A 24,371-nucleotide genomic window follows, 5' to 3' on the forward strand; every position below is an offset into this window, starting at 1 on the left:
GAGGTGGTGGATGCTCCATCCCTGGAGACGTTCAAGGCCAGGTTGGACGAGGCCCTGAGCAACCTGATCTAGTTGGAGATATCCCTGTTCCTTGCAGGGGGGTTGGACTAGATGACCTTTGAAGGTCCCTTCCAGCCCTAACCATTCTATGATTCTATGATTATTGGTTTCACTTTATAAAAGGACTTGTATTATGGTCTGCTTGGTCTACCTTAATCTTACTGCAAGAAATTTCACCTGCTGTGTTTAAAATTCACTGCAGCAACATTTATAGAAGCATTCTTATTTTTTTTTAAAAAGGAAAAAAATACCGTCTGTTTGAATATGTTCTGAGGATATAAACATCTGCCTCTACTGTTCAGAGGAGCTATTGCCTGTATGCATGAATCCTCTCTGTTCTTTAAAAAAAAAAATAAATTTGTTGCTTTTCTCCCTGCAGTCAACTTGTCAAGGAGGAACAACCCAAATTCTCTTCCTCCTTGTGTGTTATCAGCAGAGTTACTTTGCTGAGTTTGATAGTTACACAGTGTGTAAATCCACTGGAGACCGCTAGGATGCTTGTGCCTTTTCATGGGCACAGACTAGAGACAATGGGATTTTGCGGTGTCTTTCGTCCTTCAGGTGTGACTGTCTTGCAGAATGTTTTGTTACTAGTAACAGGATAGGAGGGTCCAAATGGAATTTGGAGATGCCAGCAGGTGAAGCTGTGGCTTAACCTTGTTATGCGCTGCCAGTCGTATATCCCAGGGAGTTGGACAAGGCTGAACTCCAAAGGGCGATGACTCCTTTGGCAGTTAGCTCTGCACGCAAGCACAGAGCAGTAAAAGCTGCAGCTGTCAAAAATTAGCACTAAGCTCTGTGTTTCGTGTTGATTGATTGCCTGCCTGCCTTGAAGTGTTTAGCTTACACTTGCTGTGCCTAGACAGTGTAATGCCTCTGGTATCCTGTTGTTAGTTTACTCAAGGAAAACTGCAGTCTTGATGTGTGTACTTCAGTGTAAGCTTTTATGTATGCTTGCTGAGATGAGGCCAGGGGAGAGAGAAGGAATTGCTCCTTCTTTTGCTTGAAGATTGACTGGGTTTAAAGGGTTGGAAAATACGAGATTACTTTAGAGTAATTGCATTATTAATAAAAAATAGATTTTTGAATTTTAAAAAAAGTTATTTTCTATAACCTACTTCGTTTTCAGTGATCTGATCAGAATGCGTTTCCAGCATGTATCAGTGTAATGAAATAGTGTGTAATTAAAAACTGCATTAGTTAATCAACTGTACAAAGCTAAGTTCATGTGTTTGTGTGAGGCATATGGTCTCATTTGTTCCTACTTGGGAAGCTCCTAGAGAACAGGAATCCTATGTGCTATATGATTTTTCTTTTCCTCCTCCCCTCCCACCAATTTTGGGAAAATTATCTGTCTTGTGCAGAAGTGAAGCCAGAATAGGAGACAGTGCCTTAACTGTTACCGCTACTTTCATGGCACAACAGTTTCGTCAGTCTTCTCTCATCTCCCTAGAATAAGACCGTGACCTATTTACAGTGACATTCACGGGTATACGATGTGGAAAGAAAAACACTGGTCATGCAGTATGCACTGCGTGGAGGTAATACCTCTTGCAAAAGGGGACAACTCAAGTTTCTGTAAAGAAGATACTTCTGGTACTTGTCAGGCTGCTCTGCTTCTCCTGGCTTTTTCTGATCAAGTTTTGGACAGAAATTATAATTTCTGGGTAAACGATTGCCAGCTTCTCTTTCTCACCACAGCTGTGAGTGCAGCCTGTGTAGACTTTAACTGCTGGAGCAGTGTGCTTGCAGTGCACTGAGCTGCAAAAGTATGAGTAACTGGTATCTCAGAATAGCTCATGCAGCTGGTGCATGCGTAACCCTTTTGCTTTTGGGCTTGCACTAGCAGCAACCCCGTGCCGGCCCAGTTCATTCACAAGGTGAATTTGTTCTTTGTTGACTTTAGATCTTGCTAACCACAGTCGTTTTGTTTTTCTTCGGCAACTGTGAGGCAGGTTTTATGCAGTTTTCACTAAATATTTGTACGATAATGATCTTGAAGAGAGCTGTTGTTGCTTTATTTAAACATCCAGCTGCTCTGTCACTGAAGGTGGCAAATTAGATCCATTGGACTTTAGTACTTATTTACCATACGTTTACCCCACAGATACGCAGTGAGGCTGAGCTGGCAATCTACTCTGGATGTTACTTCCAGCTGCTTGGTCAGCCTGATCTTGAGCTGCATATGAACAGAAGCGAGCATGATGTTCTGAATTCGCATGGAAAGCTCTCCTCTGTTCCAGTGCTTTTGCTGCTCAGTGGCTGGCCCTGGTAGACCAGCACTGAACCAGCTGTGATGGCGCTGAGTAGCTGAACAGCTGTCACAGGGGATATTGCAAAGTCAGCAAGTTGTGGTTTTATTGTTGTTTGGGTTTTTTTTAATTATTTCTTTCTTTCAGTCAGATTAGATGCAGTTTTTCTGGAGTTGCCCAGAGCTTAGCAGAGTTCTTTGAAACCATCATCGGTTTGCACGTGGCAAATCTGCTATTTTATGTTTCTGTGTGATGTCAAGAATCAAGAGTGCCGTGAAGATTGGGAGGGGTATTACATCAGACATCCAATTCAAAGTTAGTGCACTAAGTGGGTGAGGTGGCTACTGGTGGTACAAGCAAGTGTATTGTACTCCAGCTCAGTGCAGCATATGCATGTTGAAGTAGATGCATAGACACTTAGTGCTTCAGTGATTATCTGTGGGAGCCAAGTGAAAATGTTTGCCTAAGATGAATTTGTCTAGGAAGTGACTGCAACTGAAGTGTGTGTTGGGGGAAACAACAGGAGGGAAGTTGCCTTATGAAAATCAGAGTTGGCAATAACTGTAATCTTTTCAGCAGTTTGTGGTGTACTTAGGGTCTTGGAGGGCTGAAAAACTCCTGACCTCGGTGGGGACTGCTCTGGTGTTTGATCCCATGGTAAATCTATTTGTGAGGATAATAGTGTGGGGGGGGAAAAATGCAAAACCACAAAAATCTTAGCCCATGTCTTCACCTGCCAGAGTCCTTGACTGCTTTTGTTTTCTTGTGTAATGTTCAGCAGTCAGCTGGGTGAATAATCCTATTATTCCACCTCCTTTCCATGCAGAAAATTGGGGACTCATACCGCGGCTATTGTGTGAGCGAGACAGAATTAGAGAGCGTTCTAACGCTACACAAGCAGCAAACACAAAGTGTGTGGGGGACGCGCCAGTCTCCAAACCCAGCCAAACCTGCCACACGATTGATGTGGAAATCTCAGTATGTCCCATATGATGGGATCCCCTTTGTCAATGCAGGTAACTAACTTTTCTTTTAATAACTGCTTTCAAAATTTCAATGTCACTTGCCAACTGGCCATAAAGAAGGTTCTTTATGGTGTTCCTTAGTGTTGATAAAGTCAAGGCATAAGCATTAAAAAAGAGCAGCTTGGGTGACACAATCTGAAGGAGCTTGTTTCTCTGAAACCACAGGCTTATGTTTTGTTGTGATAAATTCCTTTTCTTCTTTAGAAATAAATAGCTAAGTACGATTTGATGGGGGTTCTTGTGATGAGATCTTTAGATGAAGGTCCCATCTGCTCTATTGGGATGTGGAAGTTCTTGTAAGGGTAAGACCTTGTTTGAGTATTCTTGCCTAACGTTGAGATCCTTTGAAGAGTTTGTTCCACGGGAGCCAATAGACGATTTAAATGGCATGCTTTAAAAAATTAAGTTTAAAAAGCAAAATCAACATACCTGAGCAGACATATACTTTTTGTTTTAAATGAATGTGCAGGCTTCACAGGTTGCTAATTACATACTTAGCTCATGCAATTCATATGTGAAATTACTCAGAATTTATTCACAGGCTTTAATTGTTACATAGAGATCACGAATGACTTGAATGTAGGTTATGTGCTTTTTTTTTCCTCTTTATTTTTTTTTCCTGAAAGTAACTGAAAAAGTGAAATGTTAGCACCAATTTTAAAGTTTCAGCCATAAACTATGAGGGTTTATGAAAGCTAAGAAGAAAGCCAAAACAGCTTCCACTTTTTTTTTCTCCAAAACGCGTATGAGACATCTTTAGTTTCCTGTAAGATCTGCCTGATAATTGAGTTGCTCACAGCAAGATATTTAAAGCACAAATATAGGTAGTTTTTTCTTTAGTGTTGTAAACTAATAGAGACTCTGATAATTAAGTTGTAATATTTTTTGCTTTGTTCAGACCCCCAAACAGGCATTACATATATTTCTAACACGATGCCTTTCCAGTATGTTTATATTTAGTTTATAACTCCTCCATGAAATTCATTCAAATTCCTTACACCTGTAGAGCAGAGGCTGTAAATATGATTTACTGAACTGCAGTTTAAATCCCAGATAACTGAATTCTAAAGTGCGCAGGTATACAGTGCGCAGGTATACGGTGTTCTTGAGGAATTTATCCCTTCTGGAACCAATCTGTAATACCTTCCCTGCTGTGCTTCAGCTGTGGGGAAATACAGAGAAGCCAGATAGCTCCCTAGAGTGTAAACCATGCCCTAATCATCAAAATCTTGATTGTTATTCTTAATAAGAATTTTGGATAGTTGATACTTTTGTAAAACAAAGACCCTGTAAAATTTGCTTTTAAGATTCGTATTAGCAAGCACTAGTTTAAAGCTGTTGAAGTCTTTTCAATCCTAGATCTTTGATTTTGTTTTTAAAAAAGAGGCAAGATACCTGTTTGTTATACATAATTTTAAAAAAAATTTCCTATTTCTTTATTTGAATTGAATCATAGAATCATAGAATGGTTAGGGCTGGAAGGGACCTTCAAAGGTCATCTAGTCCAATCCCCCTGCAAGGAACAGGGATATCTCCAACTAGATCAGGTTGCTCAGGGCCTCGTCCACCCCGGCCTTGAACGTCTCCAGGGATGGAGCATCCACCACCTCTCTGGGCAACCTGTTCCAGTGTTCTACAACTCTCATGGTAAAAAATTTTTTCCTAATATCCAGTCTGAATCTACCTCCCTCTATTTTAAAACCATTACCCCTTGTCCTATCACAACTGGCCCTCCTGAACAGTCTCTCCCCATCTTTCTTGTAGGCCCCCTTGAGGTACTGGAAGACCGCTATAAGGTCACCCCGGAGCCTCCTCTTCTCCAGGCTGAACAGCCCCAACTCTCTCAGCCTGTCCTCATAGGAAAGGTGCTCCAGCCCTCTTATCATCTTCGTGGCCCTCCTCTGGACCCTCTCCAACTGGTCCATGTCCTTCTTATGTTGGGGGCTCCAGAACTGGACACAGTACTCCAGGTGAGGTCTCACGAGGGCAGAGTAGAGGGGGAGAATCACCTCCCTCGGCCTGCTGGCCACGCTCCTCTTGATGCAGCCCAGGATGCGGTTGGCCTTCTGGGCCACAAGAGCACATTGCCGGCTCATATTGAGCTTCTCGTCCACCAGTACTCCCAAGTCCTTTTCCTCAGGGCTGCTCTCGATCCATTCTCCGCCCAGTCTGTATTTGTGCCTGGGATTGCCACGACCCAGATGTAGGACCTTGCATTTGGCCTGGTTGAACTTCATGAGATTGGTACAGGCCCACCTCTCCAGCCTGTCGAGGTCCCTCTGGATGGCATCCCTCCCTTCCAGCGTGTCGACGGCACCACACAGCTTGGTGTCATCGGCGAACTTGCTGAGGGTGCACTCCATGCCACTGTCCACGTCCCCGACAAAGATGTTGAAGAGGGCCAGGTCTAACACAGACCCCTGAGGGATGCCACTCGTGACCGGTCTCCACTTGGACATAGAGCCGTTGACCACTACTCTCTGAGTGCAGCCATTGAGCCAATTCCTTATCCGCCGAGCGGTCCATCCATCAAACCCATGCCTCTCTAGTTTAGAGAGAAGAATGTCATGCGGGACAGTGTCAAAAGCTTTGCACAAGTCCAGGTAGATGATATCCATTGGTCGACCCTTGTCCACCGATGCTGTCACCCCATCATAAAAGGCCACCAAGTTGGTCAGGCACGATCTGCCTTTGGTGAAGCCATGTTGACTGTCACCCACCACCTCCTTGCTCTCCATGTGCCTTAGCATGGTTCCCAGGAGAATCTGCTCCATGACCTTGCCAGGCACAGAGGTGAGGCTGACCGGCCTGTAGTTGCCCGGGTCCTCCTTGTTCCCCTTTTTAAAAATGGGGGTTATGTTCCCTCTCTTCCAGTCCTCGGGGACTTCGCCAGACCACCACGACTTCTCAAATACAATGGCCAGTGGCTTGGCAACTTCATCCGCCAGTTCCTTCAGGACCCGCGGATGGATCTCATCAGGTCCCATGGACTGGTGCACCTTCAAGTTCCTCAGATGTTCCCGAACCTGCTCTTCAAGTACAGTGGGCGGTGGTTCATCCTCACAGTCCCTGCTAGTTCTTTCCACAGCTTGGGTGGTAAGACAAGAGGCTTTATCAGTGAAGACTGAGGCAAAAAATTCATTGAGTAACTCAGCCTTCTCTATGTCCCGGGTAACCAGAGCACCAGTATCCTTCCGGAAGGGGCCTACATTCTCCTTGTACTTCCTTTGTCCCCTACATACCTATAGAAGCTTTTCTTATTGCTTTTTATTATATCCCTTGCCAAATTCAATTCCTTCAGGGCTTTAGCCTTCCTCACCTGATCCCTGGTCACTCGTACAGCTTCTCTGTATTCCTTCCAGGCTATCTGTCTCCACTTCCACCCTCTATAGGCTAACCTCTTCATTTTCAGTTGGTCCAGGAGCTCCTTGCTCATCCACGCGGGCTTCCTGGTCTTTTTGCCCGACTTGTTCTTCATCGGGATGCACCTCTGCTGAGCTTGGAGAAGGTGCTCCTTGAATGTGGACCAACTTTCCTGGGCCCCTCGTCCCCCCAGGGCCGCCTCCCATGGCACTTTGCCCATCAGGTCCTTGAAGAGGCCGAAGTCCGCCTTCTTGAAGTCTAGGGCACAGAGCTTGCTGAATGGTTTCCTTGCTGCCCCATGGATCTTGAACTCCACCGTGTCGTGGTCACTGCAGCCAAGGCTGTCCTTAAGTTTCACATTGCCCACCAGTCCCTCCCTGTTGGTGAGCACAAGGTCAAGCATGGCACCCCTCCTTGTCGGCTCCTCTATCACGTGTAGGAGGAAGTTGTCATCCGCGCATTCCAGGAACCTCCTGGACTGCCTGTGCCCTGCCGTATTGTGTCTCCAACAGATGTCAGGGTGGTTGAAGTCCCCCATGAGGACCAGGGCTTGTGACCGCGAGGTTGCTCCTATCTGGCTATAAACCACCTCATCTGCTCTGTCCTCCTGGCCAGGTGGCCTGTAACAGACCCCTACCGTAACATCGCCCATCCGTTCCCGTCCTCTAATCTTGACCCATAAGCTCTCTGTCAGCTCCTCCTCCAACCCCAGGCGAAGCTCCACGCACTCCAGTCGGTTGTTGACGTAGAGAGCAACACCCCCTCCTTGTCTCCCCTTCCTGTCCTTTCTAAAAAGCTTATACCCCTCCATGTTGACACTCCAGTCATAGGAGTCGTCCCACCACGTCTCCGTGATGCCAATAAGGTCGTAGCCCTGCTCATGTGCACACATCTCCAGCTCATCCTGTTTATTTCCCATGCTGCGTGCGTTGGTGTACATACACTTCAGCTGGGCCTCCGACAAAGCCGACTCGCTGGCTGGAGTGACAGGGGTTCTCTTGGACGGCAGTGTAAGTTCGTTTGAACATACCTGCAGTCCTTCCTCAGCCTCTGGACCCTCGGTGCTGGCACTGGTGCCATGCTGACAGCGGTATGAATCTGACTTCTTGGCTGGAGCGGCTGGAATTCCCTTCTTCTGTTCTACAGGTACTTCCAGCATATCTTTATCATTCTTGATATTCCGCCCCTCCCCCTTCAAATCTAGTTTAAAGCCCTGCCAATGAGCCCTGCTAGCTTTTGAGCTAAGACCCTGGTTCTCCTCTGAGAAAGGCATGTCCCATCTGGTGCCATCAGACCTGGTTCAGCGAAAGCCTCCCCATGAGGAGATATACAAATAATTGATTTGTTTTAGATTTATTTTTAATTTGTCTTTATTTTTTTAGTATCATACTCTAGGGCAATAAATCATTGTGTGTCTTTGGAAATACATTGCTATTATGATACTTAAAAATATTTTGATTATATTACTTGTGGTATAGGCAGCTCCTTGCCTGCATACTGGAGTGTATGAATTACAAATAAAATATAACTAAACATGACGTGGAAGAAATTTGGAAGAAATTCCTTTCTTGACCACTTTAATGCTATGCCAGTTACGCCTTTTGTTAGAGATCTGACTGGAAGAAGTCACTTACTTTAAGGTTAAAGCTAAGCAGTATTTGTTTAAGCCCATTTGGTTTTGTGTGGGTGTGCCACACTGGAGCAGTGTTATTTAGCACATAAGATAGGTCAGACTCGCAAGTAAGAAACTATGGGACAGCATGGTCTGAAGTATTGATTTAAGACAGGAGGCTGGAAATAGCTGCTGACCTTTGATTTGAGCTGTGCATTTTCTTGGTTATTTTGGGGATTCTGCTTCTCTTTATTACCAGTGTTGTGCTCCTTTGGTAACTTGCAAGGCCACTCATCTTGTACGGTATTGGTGTTCACCAGGGCAGAATCCAATATTTTTCCTTCATGTATGTTGCAGGAGCATTGTGAGGTGTAATAAGTTTGGGAAATGCTTTGAAAATGCTCTGTGTTCCCTACATGCTGGGAAAGAAGTATTTACACTGTATTTGAATGCTTTCTACACTTAAGTGTTCTGCCTTCTGAAGAGTCTGAAGTGTTCTGCCTTCTGATGGTAAACAGAAATACCTGTTTCGGAACTCATCTTTTCTGTAGTTACTCTTTCACTGTAATGGCTTCAGTGGTTGCTTGAATAAGTAAAGTGCATTACTTTCTGTTTCCAGGAAGCAGAGCCATTGTAATGGAGTGCCAATATGGGCCAAGAAGGAAAGGGTTCCAGCCCAAAAAAGCTGTTGAGCAGGAATGCACCTCTGGCCATGTGTACAAAGCCACTTGTCCAGCAAGGTAAGAATTGTCTATAAAGCTGGAAGAGCTACTAAGCATCTGAAGAAAACGTTTAGGGGTGGTAGCTGATGTGCACTGTAGCTCTTACCTTTGTCCCCTTGATAACTTGAGGTTGGTACTCATTTAGAGAGAAGGAGAAAATGGTGACATGATAAACTGAATAAGGCTTAGGTTTGCTAGGTAGCCTGGATACAAAGTAGTAGTAGGAGATGAAATACAAGTGGTAATCATTCTTTGCCTGAGCATTAGTTAGTTATTGGGGTGTTCTTTAGTGACCATTTTTGGTCCCAAAACTTTTTTGTCTTATTTGTTTTTCCTTCAGACTTTTAATTGTGCTCATATCAGTCAGTCATCCTAATTTAGCAGGTGTCCTGTTTGCTGAAGGAGTTAGTTCTTCCACTTCACTGGGGACTTTCTCCTTATCCAACACTAACAGTTTTTTTCTGTGTCTTTGAGCATCCTCCTGGGTGCTTGTTCAGTTTTTACTGAGCCAAGAGTGTGTTTACATGGACAATTGCAGCTAGGTATATATGTGCTCAATCCTGACTTCAGGCTGGGTGAACTACAGCCTGTTCAGCAATGGTGTTCTGCTTTTACTATACTGAGGGACAGAGGATTTTTGCTGAGGGGCAAAATCACTCTGAGTGGCTTCCAGACTGGAACAGAAGTGTTGTCTATTTGTATCTATCTGCATCCTCTGTTGATGCGTCCTTAACAATTCTACCTTTTGCTTAGATGCTCCTTGCCCCCTGCAACACTCTGCTTGAACTTTTTCTGTACTAGTATCTGATAGGAAGTAGGTGGGGGTTTTGTCTTCCCCCCTGAGGGCAAAGCGTACTGAAGGAGAATTATTTTATTTATTTTTTTTATTCCTCCTGCCCCTTGGAAGGATCTATATTAAAAAGGTTCAAAAGTTTCCGGAATACAGAGTTCCTACTGACCCTAAAATTGACAAGAAAATCATAAGAATGGAACAGGAGAAAGCATTCAACATGCTGAAGAAGAACTTGGTAGATGCTGGCGGTGTCCTCAGGTGAAACTTCCAGTTTTTTCTTTGTCTTGACAAACGAAGCAAAAAAGAGCAATGATTTGCTTTATTCTTTACTTAGTCGCTTTATTAAGGCTCTTGCCTCATATCCATAGTAAAAAATCCCCCAAAGTCAGTTAGACTTCTGTGGCTCAGAAGTATTTAGTTTAGTAAGTGTATTAAGCACCAAGTTGTGGAACTTCAGCAGATGTTTTCATGCAGAGAATAGGTAAATAGTTGAATTATTTGGGAGGTTGAGCAGGTTTGGTTTGCATCGGAAGATGTGAGAGGGCCCTGAGCTCTGAAAGGCAGTATCTTCCTGTTCAGGGGCTGCAAAAACTTAAATCACTCTAACTAGATTGTTTGTCATTGTCAGAGTGTTCCCCCAAGAGACTCATTTTTTTTGCCTTTGCTTGAGATTGTGTGTAGAAAATCTTTCCTTCTCGCCAGGTGGTATGTACAATTACCCACTCAGCAAGCCCACCAATATCATGAAATGGAAACTTCCTGCCTCCCTTCTTCACCATCCCATTTTTCTGTGCCTCCTCCTGAGGAGGAGGAGGAAATTGTTAGAGATGAGAACTGTGCTCTGCCTTCCCGACTTCATCCTCAAGTGGCAGACAAGATCCGAGAACTGGTGTCTCGGGGAATAGAGCAGGTCTATGCAGTGAGGAAGCAACTAAGGTACAGAACTGTCTGGCATGCTCTCAGTCTGTAGTGTTATATCTGCTTTTGCATTTGATTAATTTGGTTTGCAGCTAAATGGTAGTGCTGATGCATTACTGAAGGTATTTCCTGTATGTCATGAGAATCTGTTTTTCCCAGCTTTTGTCTTTTCTTTCCATTTTGTTGTAGGTAGCCACTAAGAGCTGCTGTCCTCTTTAAAGTTAATTGAGTAAGAGGGGATTTTTAATTCCAAACTCTGTAGCAGATGCACAAAGAACTGGGTCAGAAGATCATCTAGCTTGCTCTTGTCTTGTCATTGCAACAAGGGGAGGGAGAAGGTAGCGGTGTCTATTCAGACGGAAATAGCATTAAATATTTTAAATATGCATATTTTAATGTCCTTTAATATGTGACAGAAAGTATGTGGAAAGAGAATTATTCAAGCCTGATGAAGTGCCAGAGAGACATAACCTGTCCTTCTTCCCCACTGTGAATGACATCAAGAACCACATTCATGAAGTGCAGAAGTCCCTGAGGAATGGCGAGATGGTGTATAATTCAGAAAGTATCCCAGCAACGGTACGTTGGCCTTTGTTTCTTTTTTGATTTTTGGAGTTAAATACTGGAAATACGTTTTTTAATTTTTACCACCTAGCTGTATTTCATCCAGAATTCTCTGTGACTTTATATTTCCAGCAGCAATATTTTCAGTGGAGTCTCTGGCTAAGCAAGATTGGATTAAACGTGAATAAAACCTTTTAGCCTTATTTGGTACTTCTCATCAGCATTAGACTGCTATTAGCTATTTGCCAATTGTTCAGTACTAGCACTTCATGATGACTGCGTGAACTGGAAGCCATGTGGTGTGGAAAAATGGACACGCATCAAAAATTTTATTCATGACCTTGTCATTGTTGTGTTTTGGAGAAGTTACTGCTACTTTTCCCTATCTGAAAAATGAGGATGAAGTATGTCTCAGGTGCAGGCTAAATTAGGGCTTGTGCAACATTTCAAATGTGTAACTATTAATAGATACAGCAAGTGAAGTAGGCATGAAATAGGTACTTCAGAATGCTCAGTAACGCTTATGTATCGTTGCTTAATTTTCTTCCACCTATTGAATAATAGGGGATGCACAGTGATCCTAATTTTCCCAGTTATGAGGCTGACTGCTAAGGAATTGCTGATTTAAAATCGGTTTTGACAAACTGTACTGTTAAATCATGCTGTGTCATCAGTCTTTCCCTCTCCCTACATTGCTTTTGGCCCAGGTGAGTGGCTATTTGTTAGTTAGCCAAATGGTTTGACTATTTTCAATTGTAAAGTCTTTGAACTGTCATCGGCAGACTTTAGCCTTGCTGGTAAAATGCATGTTAAAAAAGTCTTTCACAGTATTTTTTTTTCGTAAACCAAGAGCTCCCAAAATGCATAATTATAAGAAAATAAGAAAGGGTGGGTTTTGACTCTGTTTTCCTATGGGTCCTGTATTAAGCCTATGTTCTTGTAGTAGACAAAGCTGCACCCTTTCTGAGAACTGAGATCTTTCTCCTTTCAGCTGCAGTGGACCACAGACAGTGGGAATGTTCTCACAGAAACAGTGACCGTTACGTTTGCATCACCACCTTCAGATGGTAGGACTGCATTAACAACTTAGCTGTCTCCAAATGGGATCTGTTTTATTAGCTATGTTGCAGAAGCTCAGTTTCCTTCCAGAGAGGTTGCTGTCATGTTCTGTCACTCAGCTGAAGTTAAGAAGGATTATTTTGGTGTGTCTATTTTGGGACACTGTTTTTAACTATTTGACTGCATGTGAGGAAAAATACATGTAGTCGTGATAAGGTTGGCAGAAGTAGGAAAATTATGAATTTGGCTTTTATTTAGCATTCTCAAGCAACTGAAAATTTTAACAGGATGGTTATGTGGAAGAAAGTTTTGCCTTGGATGAAGGTGCTAATAACGCCTGTGTAGGGCAAATTAATTTCTTACTGAACAGATATATGTCAGGGCTCACAATACCCAGGACCCAACTGGGTACTTGAGTTCCTTGGTGATTTGTGCTTTATTCGTACTTAAACATCTTGCTAAGAAGGACTTGAATGCATATTGGGATTCCTGCTACTCACAAAGTCATTGGCTTGATGAGTTCCACTGCTAGGAGGAGGCCCTGAACAACAAACGCTGTATATCTGTTGTCAGAATTGAGAGCACTCTTTTCCATTTTTCTTAATGCTTAGAATGGAAATAGAAACAGAGGTGTTGAGTGGCAGCAAGGCTGTGAGGTATGTTTCTTCAGTTCTTTGTGGTGTAACTTTTTTATTAATGTGTGAAGCCAAAGTAGCATCTCTTCCCAGTGATTGCTGAGCCACCTAACAAAATATTAAACTTCCTCCCACTCTGCTGCGAAATCATAGTGTAGATTTCTATAGAAACTTGGGTTTATGCTTTTATGGTCAAAGGTCTGATTATTTTATTTTTTTAAGATGCTAGTTACACTTTTCTTCCTTTGTTGAAAGTGGGTTCCTGCTACTATTACTTCAAAACATGTACTAAAACAGAATACTGTGTAACTAGATCTAGTTCCTACCCACATAGAATTACACATAGGCTTGGATGCTCCATTGCATCATGGTGGCTGATAATAAATTTAAAATTAGATTATTCTGCCCTTTTCCTCAGGTTTCAAGGATATTTTGTCTAGTGTGACAACAAAAGAACTTCCTGGCATGTTTGTGGTTGCTTTCTCCATCCCTTGTTTAACAGGTTTGATAGGAAACTCATCAGAAAAATTTTTGGCTTTTAGCAAACATATAATTGCAGCAAGGTGGAAGAGCCTAATTGTTTGCATACATTAAGATAACGCTGCGGACTTCTTAGATGCTTTTAATCTCAGTGGCACTGCTAGGTTGTTTCCTCATTTAATTAGACATGATAGTGAGTACTTTTTGTTCCAGACAGCTGATAGAGAGATCTGCAGGGACCAAAGTTGTCATGTTTAAAGATCTACTCATGTTGACAGTTATCCTTCACTGTGGTTCTTGCCTAGAGTCGGTTGTCACTAAGGCAGAATCCAACCAGAGCGGGGAGTCCTTGCTACCAGAAACAGCTCAGCTGTTATCTTCACTCTCTTCACTTCAGCCCAAGATATTTGCACAACTTCAGGTACAGTCAAGTCCTTTATAGAACATGAAACATTCTGCACTGGGAATGCTGAATTTGAGCTGAGAAAAGCAAAATCCCTCTCAGCTCATAATACAAAACACTGGCTAGGTAACATGGACTTTGAAATAGGTATCAGCTCTTACTTTGGCCTCTCTTGCATCTCACATTTAGCATATAGCTGTGGTGCAGGGGATCCCACTACCATCTTTTGACACTTTGAAGTTAGGGTCTGTTGTGAGGGCAAAACCAAGAAGATGAAGGTAGTGGGCTTCTGCCTCAAACCAAGCACCTATTCATTTTCCACATGGTCTGATCATTTCATAATAAAAATGTTGCAAAACTGGGGGGAGATAAGTCAGTCTTACTTATTCTTTTTAAATCCTTCTGCAGCCTCTTAAGAAAATACGCTAAAATCCTAAAACTGCTCCCAGCTCAGATCTGTAAACTTCCAGATTGAAAGGCTGAAGAGTGGGGATAAGAATGTCATGCTAAAAGAGCTTCTTCTAAAGCTTCTCTTCCTTCATAGCTGGCTCTGTTAGCTACCTTCTGTAACTACTTCTTTGAAAAGTTACCTTCATACTTCCTGAATCCCAATGGAATGCATGATCTCTTCCCTAGAAATTGAGAGTCTACAGTAAGGTGCTGTTCTACTTGCTATTTCCCTGTCTTTCTGAAGACAGCCTGGCTCCACTCTCTTTTTTTAAAACAGTATGCTTAGCTTTTAGTGCCCACCACTTGTGGGAATGGGCAGTATTGGGGAATGATTGGAAACTGAGTATCAATCCAAAATTAGAGCTTTATAGTCATTAAGTAGTCTTCTAGATGCTGCTGGATACCATTGTGCTGGTTGTTTTCTAATACAACTTTAGCCTAGGGTTGCTGGGATTGACTGTTCAAAATAGCTGAAGTACAGGGGTCAGAAGCTATCCAGTTCCAGCATTGCAAAATACATGTCATTAGATGCAAATTCCTTCTGCTGTAAATACTGGTATGTTCGTACTTCTGCCTTCTCTTTCACAGGGGTTACAGCTGCAGTCAACTTTTACCTCCACAAGTGGATCAACAGCCCTGATAGCTGTAAATAACCATTCTCCTCCCAGCCCTGCAAGTCTCCTGGATTCCACAGGGAGTGCAGTAACCAACCATTCTCTAGTACTTAGTCAGGGACACAGTCTGCAAGCAGGTGCTGGCCTAACACAGCATAGCGCTGCTGCCTCTGCTTTTGGAACTCCTCCTGGCTCTGATCAGAGTCTGGTCAACGTGGGCCAGTTGGTAGCAGTTGGAGGGGCAGATGACTCCAGAAGCCTAGAAGGAGTCCATCAGATTCTCTTGGGAGATGTACAGAGTATTCCAGTACGGATTGTGGACAGCCATCCCACACTTAGTAAGTTCCTACTAATATGTGAATACAGAAAATACAGTGGATTTTGTTCTGTGTGTCTTGAAGAAAGAGAAATATGTCAATAATGGGGAACTCCAGCATAGAGTTCTTTCAGCTGATTCTGACTAGTTTTTGCTGTGAAAATGTGCTGACTGAAAAACAAAACAAAACAAAAACCAAACCCAAAACAAACAAACAAAAAAAACCAAACCAACCAACCTACCAAAACAACAACAAAAAAACTTAGGTTTTGCTATAAAAAGATTACTTCTTCATTAAACTGTGTATCATGTTCTTTTAATTTCAGAAAGATTATCAAATGTGATGGATGTTGTAAGTGAATTTTTAAGGAAATACTATTTTACCCAAAAAGAAATGTAGTCAAATTTAAAATACTATTACTGCAAGGACTAAATTCACTATTCCTTTGGGATTTCTGGGGTTTTTTTTGACTAAGATTTCAGTCTCTCATCACCAGCCTGAATTTGGAAATTGAGAATATTGTTGCCGTTCCTAAGTCATGTGAAGAAGTTGCCTATAAAATGCACAGATACTTTATTTTTTTTCAGAGGCAAGTTCTTTGTCAGGAGAGGATGAGGACAAAAAAGTCTAGACTGAAAAGAGAATAAGGTTACAGAGCTTATTTGGAGGAAATACCACGTACCTGAACTTAGCAGTTCAGTCAGAATGTCTTTAAAGATATTTTTTTCTCCTGTGTGTGCATACACTTATGCACACGTGCACTTGGTTAAAATTATTGTGTATGTTCTGGATTTTTCTCCTGTCCAAGTACTAACTTCAGAATAAGCTATTTCCTGCTGAAAATGGGTGTGCAGTCATTGAGAAGTGACCAATCATGCCTGAAGTGTAAGTCATTCTCTAAATCAACATGCTTCAGAGTTAATTTTTTTCAGCAATAGCACCTCCATTCCTCATTTTCCCTGAAAAAGAAAAAACTAACATGGTAGCTTTGTTTATCCATAGGAAAGAGGAAGGACATGTTGTGTGAGACGAATTTTGTATCTCCAAGCATATATTTTTAAATAAAATAATAATTTTTAATTATTTTTTTTAAATATTCTTGATCAAGGGGGCCCTTACTGCAGTAAATTGATGTCAACTTGTAATGTGTTATAGCACAGTAGATAACGTAACTGGCTGTCAAACTACACAGCAGCTAACTTCACAAATGCCATACCTATTAGCTTGAGTTCCTGAAGTATTTTTCTTTTCAATGCATGCAGTTATTGGGGCTGAAGCGTTCGTTGTCAGTGGACTGTGAACTTCAATGTTTGATTTTTGTTTTGTTTTTAAGCTGAAGAAAATACAGAGGCTGTTATCTGTGTGAGCCAAGTTAAACAAGAGCCAAGAGAAAAAGCATTGTCTATGGAGCCCGATAAAATCAGAGACTGCCATAGTTCCTCAACTGTTTAAAACTCTGTGAAGCCTGGAAGGATTTTTCAAATCAGAGAACTCTAAATGTCTCGGAAGGACAGGCAGGTGCTTTCAAAGTAATGCCGTTCTTTTTAAGTCGCATTGTGACATTCAGAATAGGCATATTTTACACTAGTTCTGATAGACAGCTGTTTTGATTTAGGACTCATGTGGCTCACGGCCAATTACAGGTCATTCAGTTGCCCTGTGGAACACCACCTCTCTTGTTTCAAGTTTTGGGTAATTTGGATTCTATCCAAATGGCCGATTTCAGTTGACATTTCTGAAGGTCCTCCACAATTTAATTCCTTAGCTTTAGAATATGGATCACAATGCTGAGTTTGCTTTTTGTCCCTGAGACCCTCAACTGTTACGGTGCTACAGAGACCATAGAATCTGCCAGCTCCAAGACCACAGAATCCAACAGCAAAGTGTATCACTACAGCAATGGTTTTGTGACAAAACGAAGGTCCAAGACACTGAATTTCAAAGTGATGAAGGACATGGATACTTAAGAAAATGCAGCTTTGACCCGATCATAATGTTAATGGTGTGAAGATCAAGGAGAGGAGAAAGGTGAGGTCACCAGGTGAACATAAGGTTGTATGACGAAGAAAAGTGTGTGAATTGTAATGGTGAATGTTTTCAACTTTGACATCTTTAAATTTATGTTCTGGCTTTATAATGAGGTTCGTTGCTGCACACCTTTGCAGGGGTATGACATTAGCAATTGGCCATAACAACTAAAAGCAGCTGTCTTGTCTTATGGAAAGTGATTGATGCTGCCATTTCAGCTCATCTACCTTTTGCTTTATGCACTTACACTATCAGCTCAGATAAATATGACTAAACCTGCTGCTGATCATGATGTAAGGCTTATGGATACATTAGTAATGAAGAGAGACCCAAGAAAACAAAGTAAGTAATATAAATCTAAGCAATATGTGCAAGTGTGCTGTCACTGTAACATTCAGAAATTTATCTTTTTCAACAGTGGCAGGTTCTAAGACTGAAGTGGTCTGCATTACTTAAAATAATTACCAAGAATCTTTAAAAAACTGAATATGATAAATATCTTTTAGCAGTATTTAAGCTGAAGTCATATTAAGTGACAAGCACTGAGTTGCATAATCTGTGACAGAAATGTTTCTTTAAGGAAAAAAAAAACACCACCTAGAAATGAGTTGGCATCCATTTAAAGCAGTAAATGAAATGAAACAGATGCCAACATAGATATTAAGTTAAACAATGCATTGTTTGCTTCAGATGTTTAATTCTTAAAGCAACATTCAGAATATTTTGTATACAGCAATGTCATAGAATCATAGAATGGCTTGGTTGGAAGAGACCTTAAAGATCATCTAGTTTCAACCCTGCTGCCATGGGCAGGAACACCTTCCCCTCCATCAGGTTGCCCAAAGTCTCATCCAACCTGGCCTTGAACACTTCCAGGAATGGGACATTCACAGCTTCTCTGGACAACCTGTTCCAGTGCTTCACCACCCTCAGAGTGAAGAATTTCCTTATATCTAATCTAAATCTCCCCTCTTTCAGTTTAAAGCCATTGCCCCTTGTCCTATCACTACACACCCTTGTAAAAAGTCCCTCTCCAGCTTTCTTCTGGGCCTCCTTTAGATACTGGAGAGCTGCTAGAAGGTCATCTCAGAGCCTTTTCTTCTCCAGCCTGAACAACCTCAACTCTCTCAGCCTGTCTTCATAGGAGAGGTGCTCCAGCCCTCTGATGGTTTTTGTGGCCCTCCTCTGGACTCACTCCAACAGCTCCATGTCCTTTTTCTGTTGGGGACCCAAGAGCTGAATGCAGTACTCCAGTTGGAGTCTCACGAAAGCAGAGTAGAAGGGGAGTGACACCTCCCTTGTCTGGCTGGCCACGCTTCTTTGGATACACCACGATACAGTTGGCTTTCTGGGCTGAAAGTACACATTGCTGGTGTATGTTGAGCTTTTCATCAAGCAACACCTCCAATCCTCCTCAGGGCTGCTCGCAATCCACTCTCCTACCAGCCAGTACTTGTGCTTGGGATTGCCCCGACCCATGTGCAGGACCTTGCACTTGGCCTTGTTGAACTTCATAAGGTTTGTACAGGCCCATCTCTCCAGCCTGTCCAGGTCCCTCTGGATGGCATCCCTTCCCTCTAGCATGTCAACCACACCACACAGCCTGGTGTCATCAGCAAACTTGCTGAGGGTGCACTTGATCCGACTGTCCATATCGCCAACAAAAATGTCAAACAGCACTGGTCCCAGTACCGACCCGTGAGGAACACCACTCATCACTGCTCTCCACTTGGACATCGAGCCATTGACCACAACTCTTTGAGTGTGACCATCCACCCAGTACCTTATCCAGCAAGTGCACCATCTGTCAAATCCACATCTCTAAATTGGAAAGACAAGGATGTTGTGTGGGACAGTGTCAAATGCTTTGGACAAGTCCAGGTAGACGATATCAGTTGCTCTTCCCTTATCCACCAATGCTGTAACCCCATCATAGAAAGCCACCAATTTTGTCAGGCACAATTTGCCCTTAGTGAAGCTATGTTGATTGTCGCCCTTTATTTTCCATGTGCCTTAGCATAGTTGCCAGGAGCATGTACTCCATCATCTTGCTGGGCACAGAGGTGTGACTGACTGGCTGTAGTTCCCCAGGTCTTCCTTTTGTCCCTCTTTAAAGATGGGGAGGCTGTGTTTCCCCTTTTCTAGTTGGTGAGAAACTTCACTGGACTGCTACAACTTGTCAAATATGATGGATAACGGTTTAGCAACTTCATCCGCCAGTTCCTTGAAGACCTGTGGATGCATCTCATCAGATCCCATGGACTTGTCCACCTTCAGATTCCTTAGATGGTCTCAGACCTGATCTTCTCCTACAGCGGGTGGTTCTTCATTCTCCTAGTCCCTGCCTTTACCTTATGTGACATGAGCAGTCTGGCTAGAGCGCTTGCCAGTGAAGACTGAGTCAAAGTCATTGAGCACCTCAGCCTTCTCCATATCCTGGGTAACTAGGTCCCCTGTTTCCTTCCAGAAAGGGCCTACCTTTTCATTAGTCCTTTTATCACTGATGTACCTATAGAAGTTTTTCTTGTTCAGTAGTTCTGTTATTAGTTGCTACTAAGTGGTTGAGAACTTGATTATAAAATCAGGTGTTGTTTTTCTCCATGCTGTACAAGGAGGTAATCTGAGAACTTTTTCAGACTAGAAAAAAAAAACAACAAAAAAAAAACCCACCAAACAAAACAAAAACCCAAAACAAAACCAGGAAAAAGTGTGATTTGTCTATGTAGAGGAGTGACTGTAAGAAATATTACACAAACATAGAATCATAGGGTTGGAAGGGACCTTAAAGATCATCTAGTTCCAACCCCCCCTGCCATGGGCAGAGAAATCCTTCACTACACCAGGTTGCCCAAAGCCTCATCCAACCTGTCCTTGAACACTTCCAGGGATGGGGCATCCACAACTTCTGTGGGCAACCTGTTCCAGTGCCTCACCACCCTCAATGTAAAAAATTTCTTCCTTATATCTAATCTAAATCTCCCCTCTTTCAGTTTGAATCCATTGTCCCTTGTCCTATCACTACACATCATTGTAAAAAGTCCCTCTCCAGCTTTCCTGTAGGCCCCCTTTAGGTACTGGAAAGCTGCTATAAGATCACCCCAGAGCCTTCTCTTCTCCAGGCTGAACAGCCCCAACTCTCTCAGCCTGTCTTCATAGGAGAGGAGCTCCAGCCCTCGGATCATCTTCGTGGCTCTCCTCTGGACTCGCTCCAGTAGCTCCATGTCCTCCTTGTGTTGGGGACTCCAGAGCTGAACACAGTATTCTAGGTGAGGTCACATGAGAGCTGAGTAGAGGGGCACTTCCCTCGACCTGCTGGCCACACTTCTTTTGAACATGAAAATAAACATTTTAAATTTGTTAGCATACAATCAAGGCATTCACAAACATCATCTAAATAGTGTCTGTTTAAAAACAATTTTTAATTTTCTTTGAATATTTAAAGCTAAAACTTTCAAAAGTCTCACGTTCAACTTGGGTTCCCAATACCTTTATATGCAGCATCTGTTAGGTAGGTGCTATGTCTTAGTCTTACCTTAAAATATATTAACTTCTGTGAGGTTAACTGACACTGTTAATGCTGTTCCTTTAAAGCTAACGTTTATGGGTTAGCTTAAATTAGAATTTTCCAACAGGATCATGCTCTTATTAAATACAAGTCAGTATTTTATCGTGCAAGTGCATAGAGAGTCTCCAGTTCTTTGGAGTGTCTCATATTTAGTTTCTACACTGACTTGTTTTGTGGTATGCCATACTCATTTCTGGGCAGGTAAAATCCCACAAGGTTCACCCTTTTGAGTTTTTGTTGTTGTTGTTAATTGTGAAAATATGTCCAAAACGGATGTTCTCTGCTGCAGTCGTGGTTCTGGCACTCACAGGCCGCAGTCACCTTTCTTTTCCAGCTCAGCAAGTATTTACCAGAAGGAGTACCTCCTTCCACACTGCTGTATTCAGTCATTCCATCACCTTTGGTTTTTCTTAGAGTTTAAACTAATGCATTCTAAAGTATATCCCCTTTCTCAATATTACACATTTTTTGAGCATTATTCCTCGTTTTTGAGAATGCTTATTCTCAAAAGAATAAATTACAGCTAAAGATTACCAGCAAGAGGTTATTTCAGTTTATTTCTCTTCAAAGCAGAGAATACATTTGTGGTTGGAGTAAAAGCTTAAGGAAAGAGAAGTTACATTTCTACCAGTTCTTGCTTGGTTCCCTCATTAAGAGATCTGTTCTTTAACAGTCACTGTTCTTCCCACCATGAGCTACAGTCTCATCCTGTGCTGAACAATATTTCTGACAGTACTTCTATTTTTGGTTTAGTGCTCACAGCTGGAGGAAATACTCATTTACTCCATCTTGAACTGCAGACTGTGAAGTGAATTTTATAATCTACCCTGAAAACAATAGAACAAAAAGTTGGGAGAAATTCAAAGAAGCAGTAAAGAATTAGTTGTTTTTAAAAGCTGAGGATGAGAGTTGCAATTCTGTTCATTGAAAAATTTTATTTGAAATACTTCTTCAGCCAATACACACATTTTTGTTTTCCGTTTCCTTCATTTTCACAGAATTTCAGTTTGTCTTCCAAATACGTGTTTGAGTTTGCTACTGTATTGGTTTTTTAATTTAACCTTTCCTCTTTAAAGAGTATGTTTACATTTGTTTTGTGCATGTTGCTAATGGAAGAACACAAACTCCTCACCCATATCCAGTCTCTATTCAGCTTAACACCTTAATTCACTAATATCCACCTAAATTTTACACAAAAGGCTTTTATTATCTGTGTGGAAAAAAATCACAAGTAAACAATACCACTTTCAATGCACTTAAATTTGTTTGCAAAAATACTTGAGGCTGATTTTTCCAAGAAAGCCATGTAGCTTGGTGCAAAGCAGTTGGTTATTTGTGTTGGAATTGTAGATGTTTTTTGGATGTTTACTTTGTTTTCTTGTGGTTGTTGTGTTCAAGCGTTTATTTGGCAAACCTTGAAATCCTGAGCTTCCACAGTACTGTAAATGAACAAATTATCCAATTTATCCTCATTGTTCGTTACCTGTAAGAGTGAGTGATTGGCTTGACGAGAACGGCTGTGCTTGTGTGTGCATGCGAACAAATTTTTTTGCTAAAATGTAGAAAAGATGTAAAAGGGCACACATCCATAGCTCTTGTTCAAGTCTGGCAGCCTCTTGGATGGAAGCCAGTAGTGTTGATGAGTCCTTTTCGTGCTGTCCAGGCTTGGTCGTGTGGTATGAAGATCGTTGCAGTTTGTACAAAATTTGGAAACAAATATCTGTATATGTATGTGTGTATATATACTTATATAGTAACTTAATATATAATATTCCTATTCAAATGTAAAGTACTTTTTCTTTTGAAGTAGTGGTCTATGTTGTGGTTATGGCGCTCATGTGGAGAAATACAAGAGCTACTTGAGGGCACTGTTTTCTGGGAATGAAGGAGAACAAGTAGGACAGCACAGGGAGACCAGGTGGAAGAAGTTCCTGAAGGTGTGTTAAAAGCAAGGGTCCTTCAGGGAGGGCTGGACGGGGCTGCTCTGGGGGTACTCTGGGGCCCTGGCAAGGGATTGCAAGCCCATCGCAAAGGCTCAGTGCAGCTCCTGAATCTATGCCAGTAGTGGATAAGGGTGAGTTCATGGTAGGAATTTAAAGGTATGGGAAAAAAAGGAAGCCTGTCCTGCCCTCAAAACCAACAGGGCTACTTGAGTTTTGGTGAGTACCAGAGGCAGCTAAATGACTTCCTGTAGTCTGACACACCCATTCCTATCTTCTAATACAAAGAAGAAACTCCTCTTGGGCCTTCAACCAAGGAGTGTAGGCTCTCTTCTTTTCTATGTTACCAAGGAAAACATACCCTTTCTTCTCAACTGAATTAACTTACTGCTCTCCTCATCAGTCTGGCTGCAGCTGTGTCTACCTCAAGCATGCTCAGTAGCCATGCAGTGTTCTCTTCCTTCACACTTACTAGGGCTTCCACCCAAGAACCATGCCCTCAGGCCTCCAGTTCTCAATGTTTCACTGTTACACTGTTGAAGCAGCTGGTTAGTTCACTGCACCAGTAAACACTGGTGAGATTTTCTCCTGTCAGTTTTAATTCCTGTCTCCCCAGGATCCTAAGTCATAGAATCATAGAATGGCATAGGCTGGAAGGGACCTTAGAGATCATCTAATCCAACCTCCCTGTCATGGGCAGGGACGCCTCTCAACTAGACCAGGCTACTCAAGGCTCTGTCCAACCTGGCCTTGAACACCTCCAGGGAGGGCGCATAAGAAGGCACCAGCCTTCTGACATAAGAAGGCACCAGAAGTGCATATGTTCCTTTTAATTTTGTTTTTTCCTTGCTGTGGGGCTTATCATCCTTACCTGGATGAATATCAGGCAGCACATTTCACAGGACATTTGTTACGTTCACAGCAACTGAAAAGATTTGAGAAAACAAGGAGAAAAGGATAATTTCTACCAGCTGTCAGGGCTTTATATTGAGAAACTGGCCTATTTCCTTTCATAGCACTTGAGTTCCTGGTTCTGGCTGTTGACTTGACTGTTGGCAAACTTACAATTTGCTCCTTTAAGCCTATTCAAACAGATATGCTCTCAGAAGGCTAGGCAGGAAGAATCTGCTCCATTAGGGATAGAAAGTGTGATATAGCTGAGGATAGTGCTGTGGAAAGTTCCTGCTCTTCATGGATCGCTGAGAAAATTCTCCTTTATCTGCCCTTCCCTTCTGAAAAAAGCTTATGTAGGAATAAACTTCAGAGCTTATCCCATCAGTAATGATTATCTTCTCCTAGCAACAGTGCACCTCATTAATGAATGAAAAAAGTGTTGTGTGAAACAGGCTGTGTTGATTTTTTTAGGTCAGAAGCTATCCAGCAGGTCTATCCAACAAGCATCAACTAAGGTAAGATTTGGAGGGAGGAGGGGAAGGCAAAAATTCCTGTCACATTCCATTTCTAATGCACGTGACAAATGACATGTTTATTTTCTGAAGTGGTTTTATGTGTTTTATGGAGAGTCTTCAAAGGAGTGATCATAAAAAGTACTGCTGTATCATAGAACATTA

The 24,371-nt window shown here is 42.2% G+C and overlaps 1 protein-coding gene across 3 annotated transcripts in view; it reads left to right on the forward strand.

Annotated features, from left to right (window-relative positions):
- CARF (calcium responsive transcription factor) overlaps nt 1–24,371 on the forward strand; it is a 44,742-nt gene that overhangs the window by 13,168 nt on the left and 7,203 nt on the right. Inside the window, exons 7-16 of one of the 3 annotated variants that reach the window (XM_086615534.1) lie at nt 3,139–3,328; nt 8,932–9,052; nt 9,942–10,085; nt 10,530–10,763; nt 11,162–11,324; nt 12,301–12,379; nt 13,777–13,904; nt 14,925–15,288; nt 16,601–17,295; nt 24,166–24,209. In XM_086615534.1, coding sequence (XP_086471660.1) covers nt 3,139–3,328; nt 8,932–9,052; nt 9,942–10,085; nt 10,530–10,763; nt 11,162–11,324; nt 12,301–12,379; nt 13,777–13,904; nt 14,925–15,288; nt 16,601–16,719 — 1,542 coding nt within the window. In that variant the 3' untranslated portion in view covers nt 16,720–17,295; nt 24,166–24,209. The remainder of the gene's footprint in view (nt 1–3,138; nt 3,329–8,931; nt 9,053–9,941; nt 10,086–10,529; nt 10,764–11,161; nt 11,325–12,300; nt 12,380–13,776; nt 13,905–14,924; nt 15,289–16,600; nt 17,296–24,165; nt 24,210–24,371) is intronic. The other 2 variants (XM_086615533.1, XM_086615535.1) reach the window with 2 other exon arrangements.

This window comes from Tauraco erythrolophus, chromosome 8 (assembly GCF_009769465.1).
Source record: "Tauraco erythrolophus isolate bTauEry1 chromosome 8, bTauEry1.pri, whole genome shotgun sequence".
Lineage (NCBI taxonomy): Eukaryota > Metazoa > Chordata > Aves > Musophagiformes > Musophagidae > Tauraco > Tauraco erythrolophus.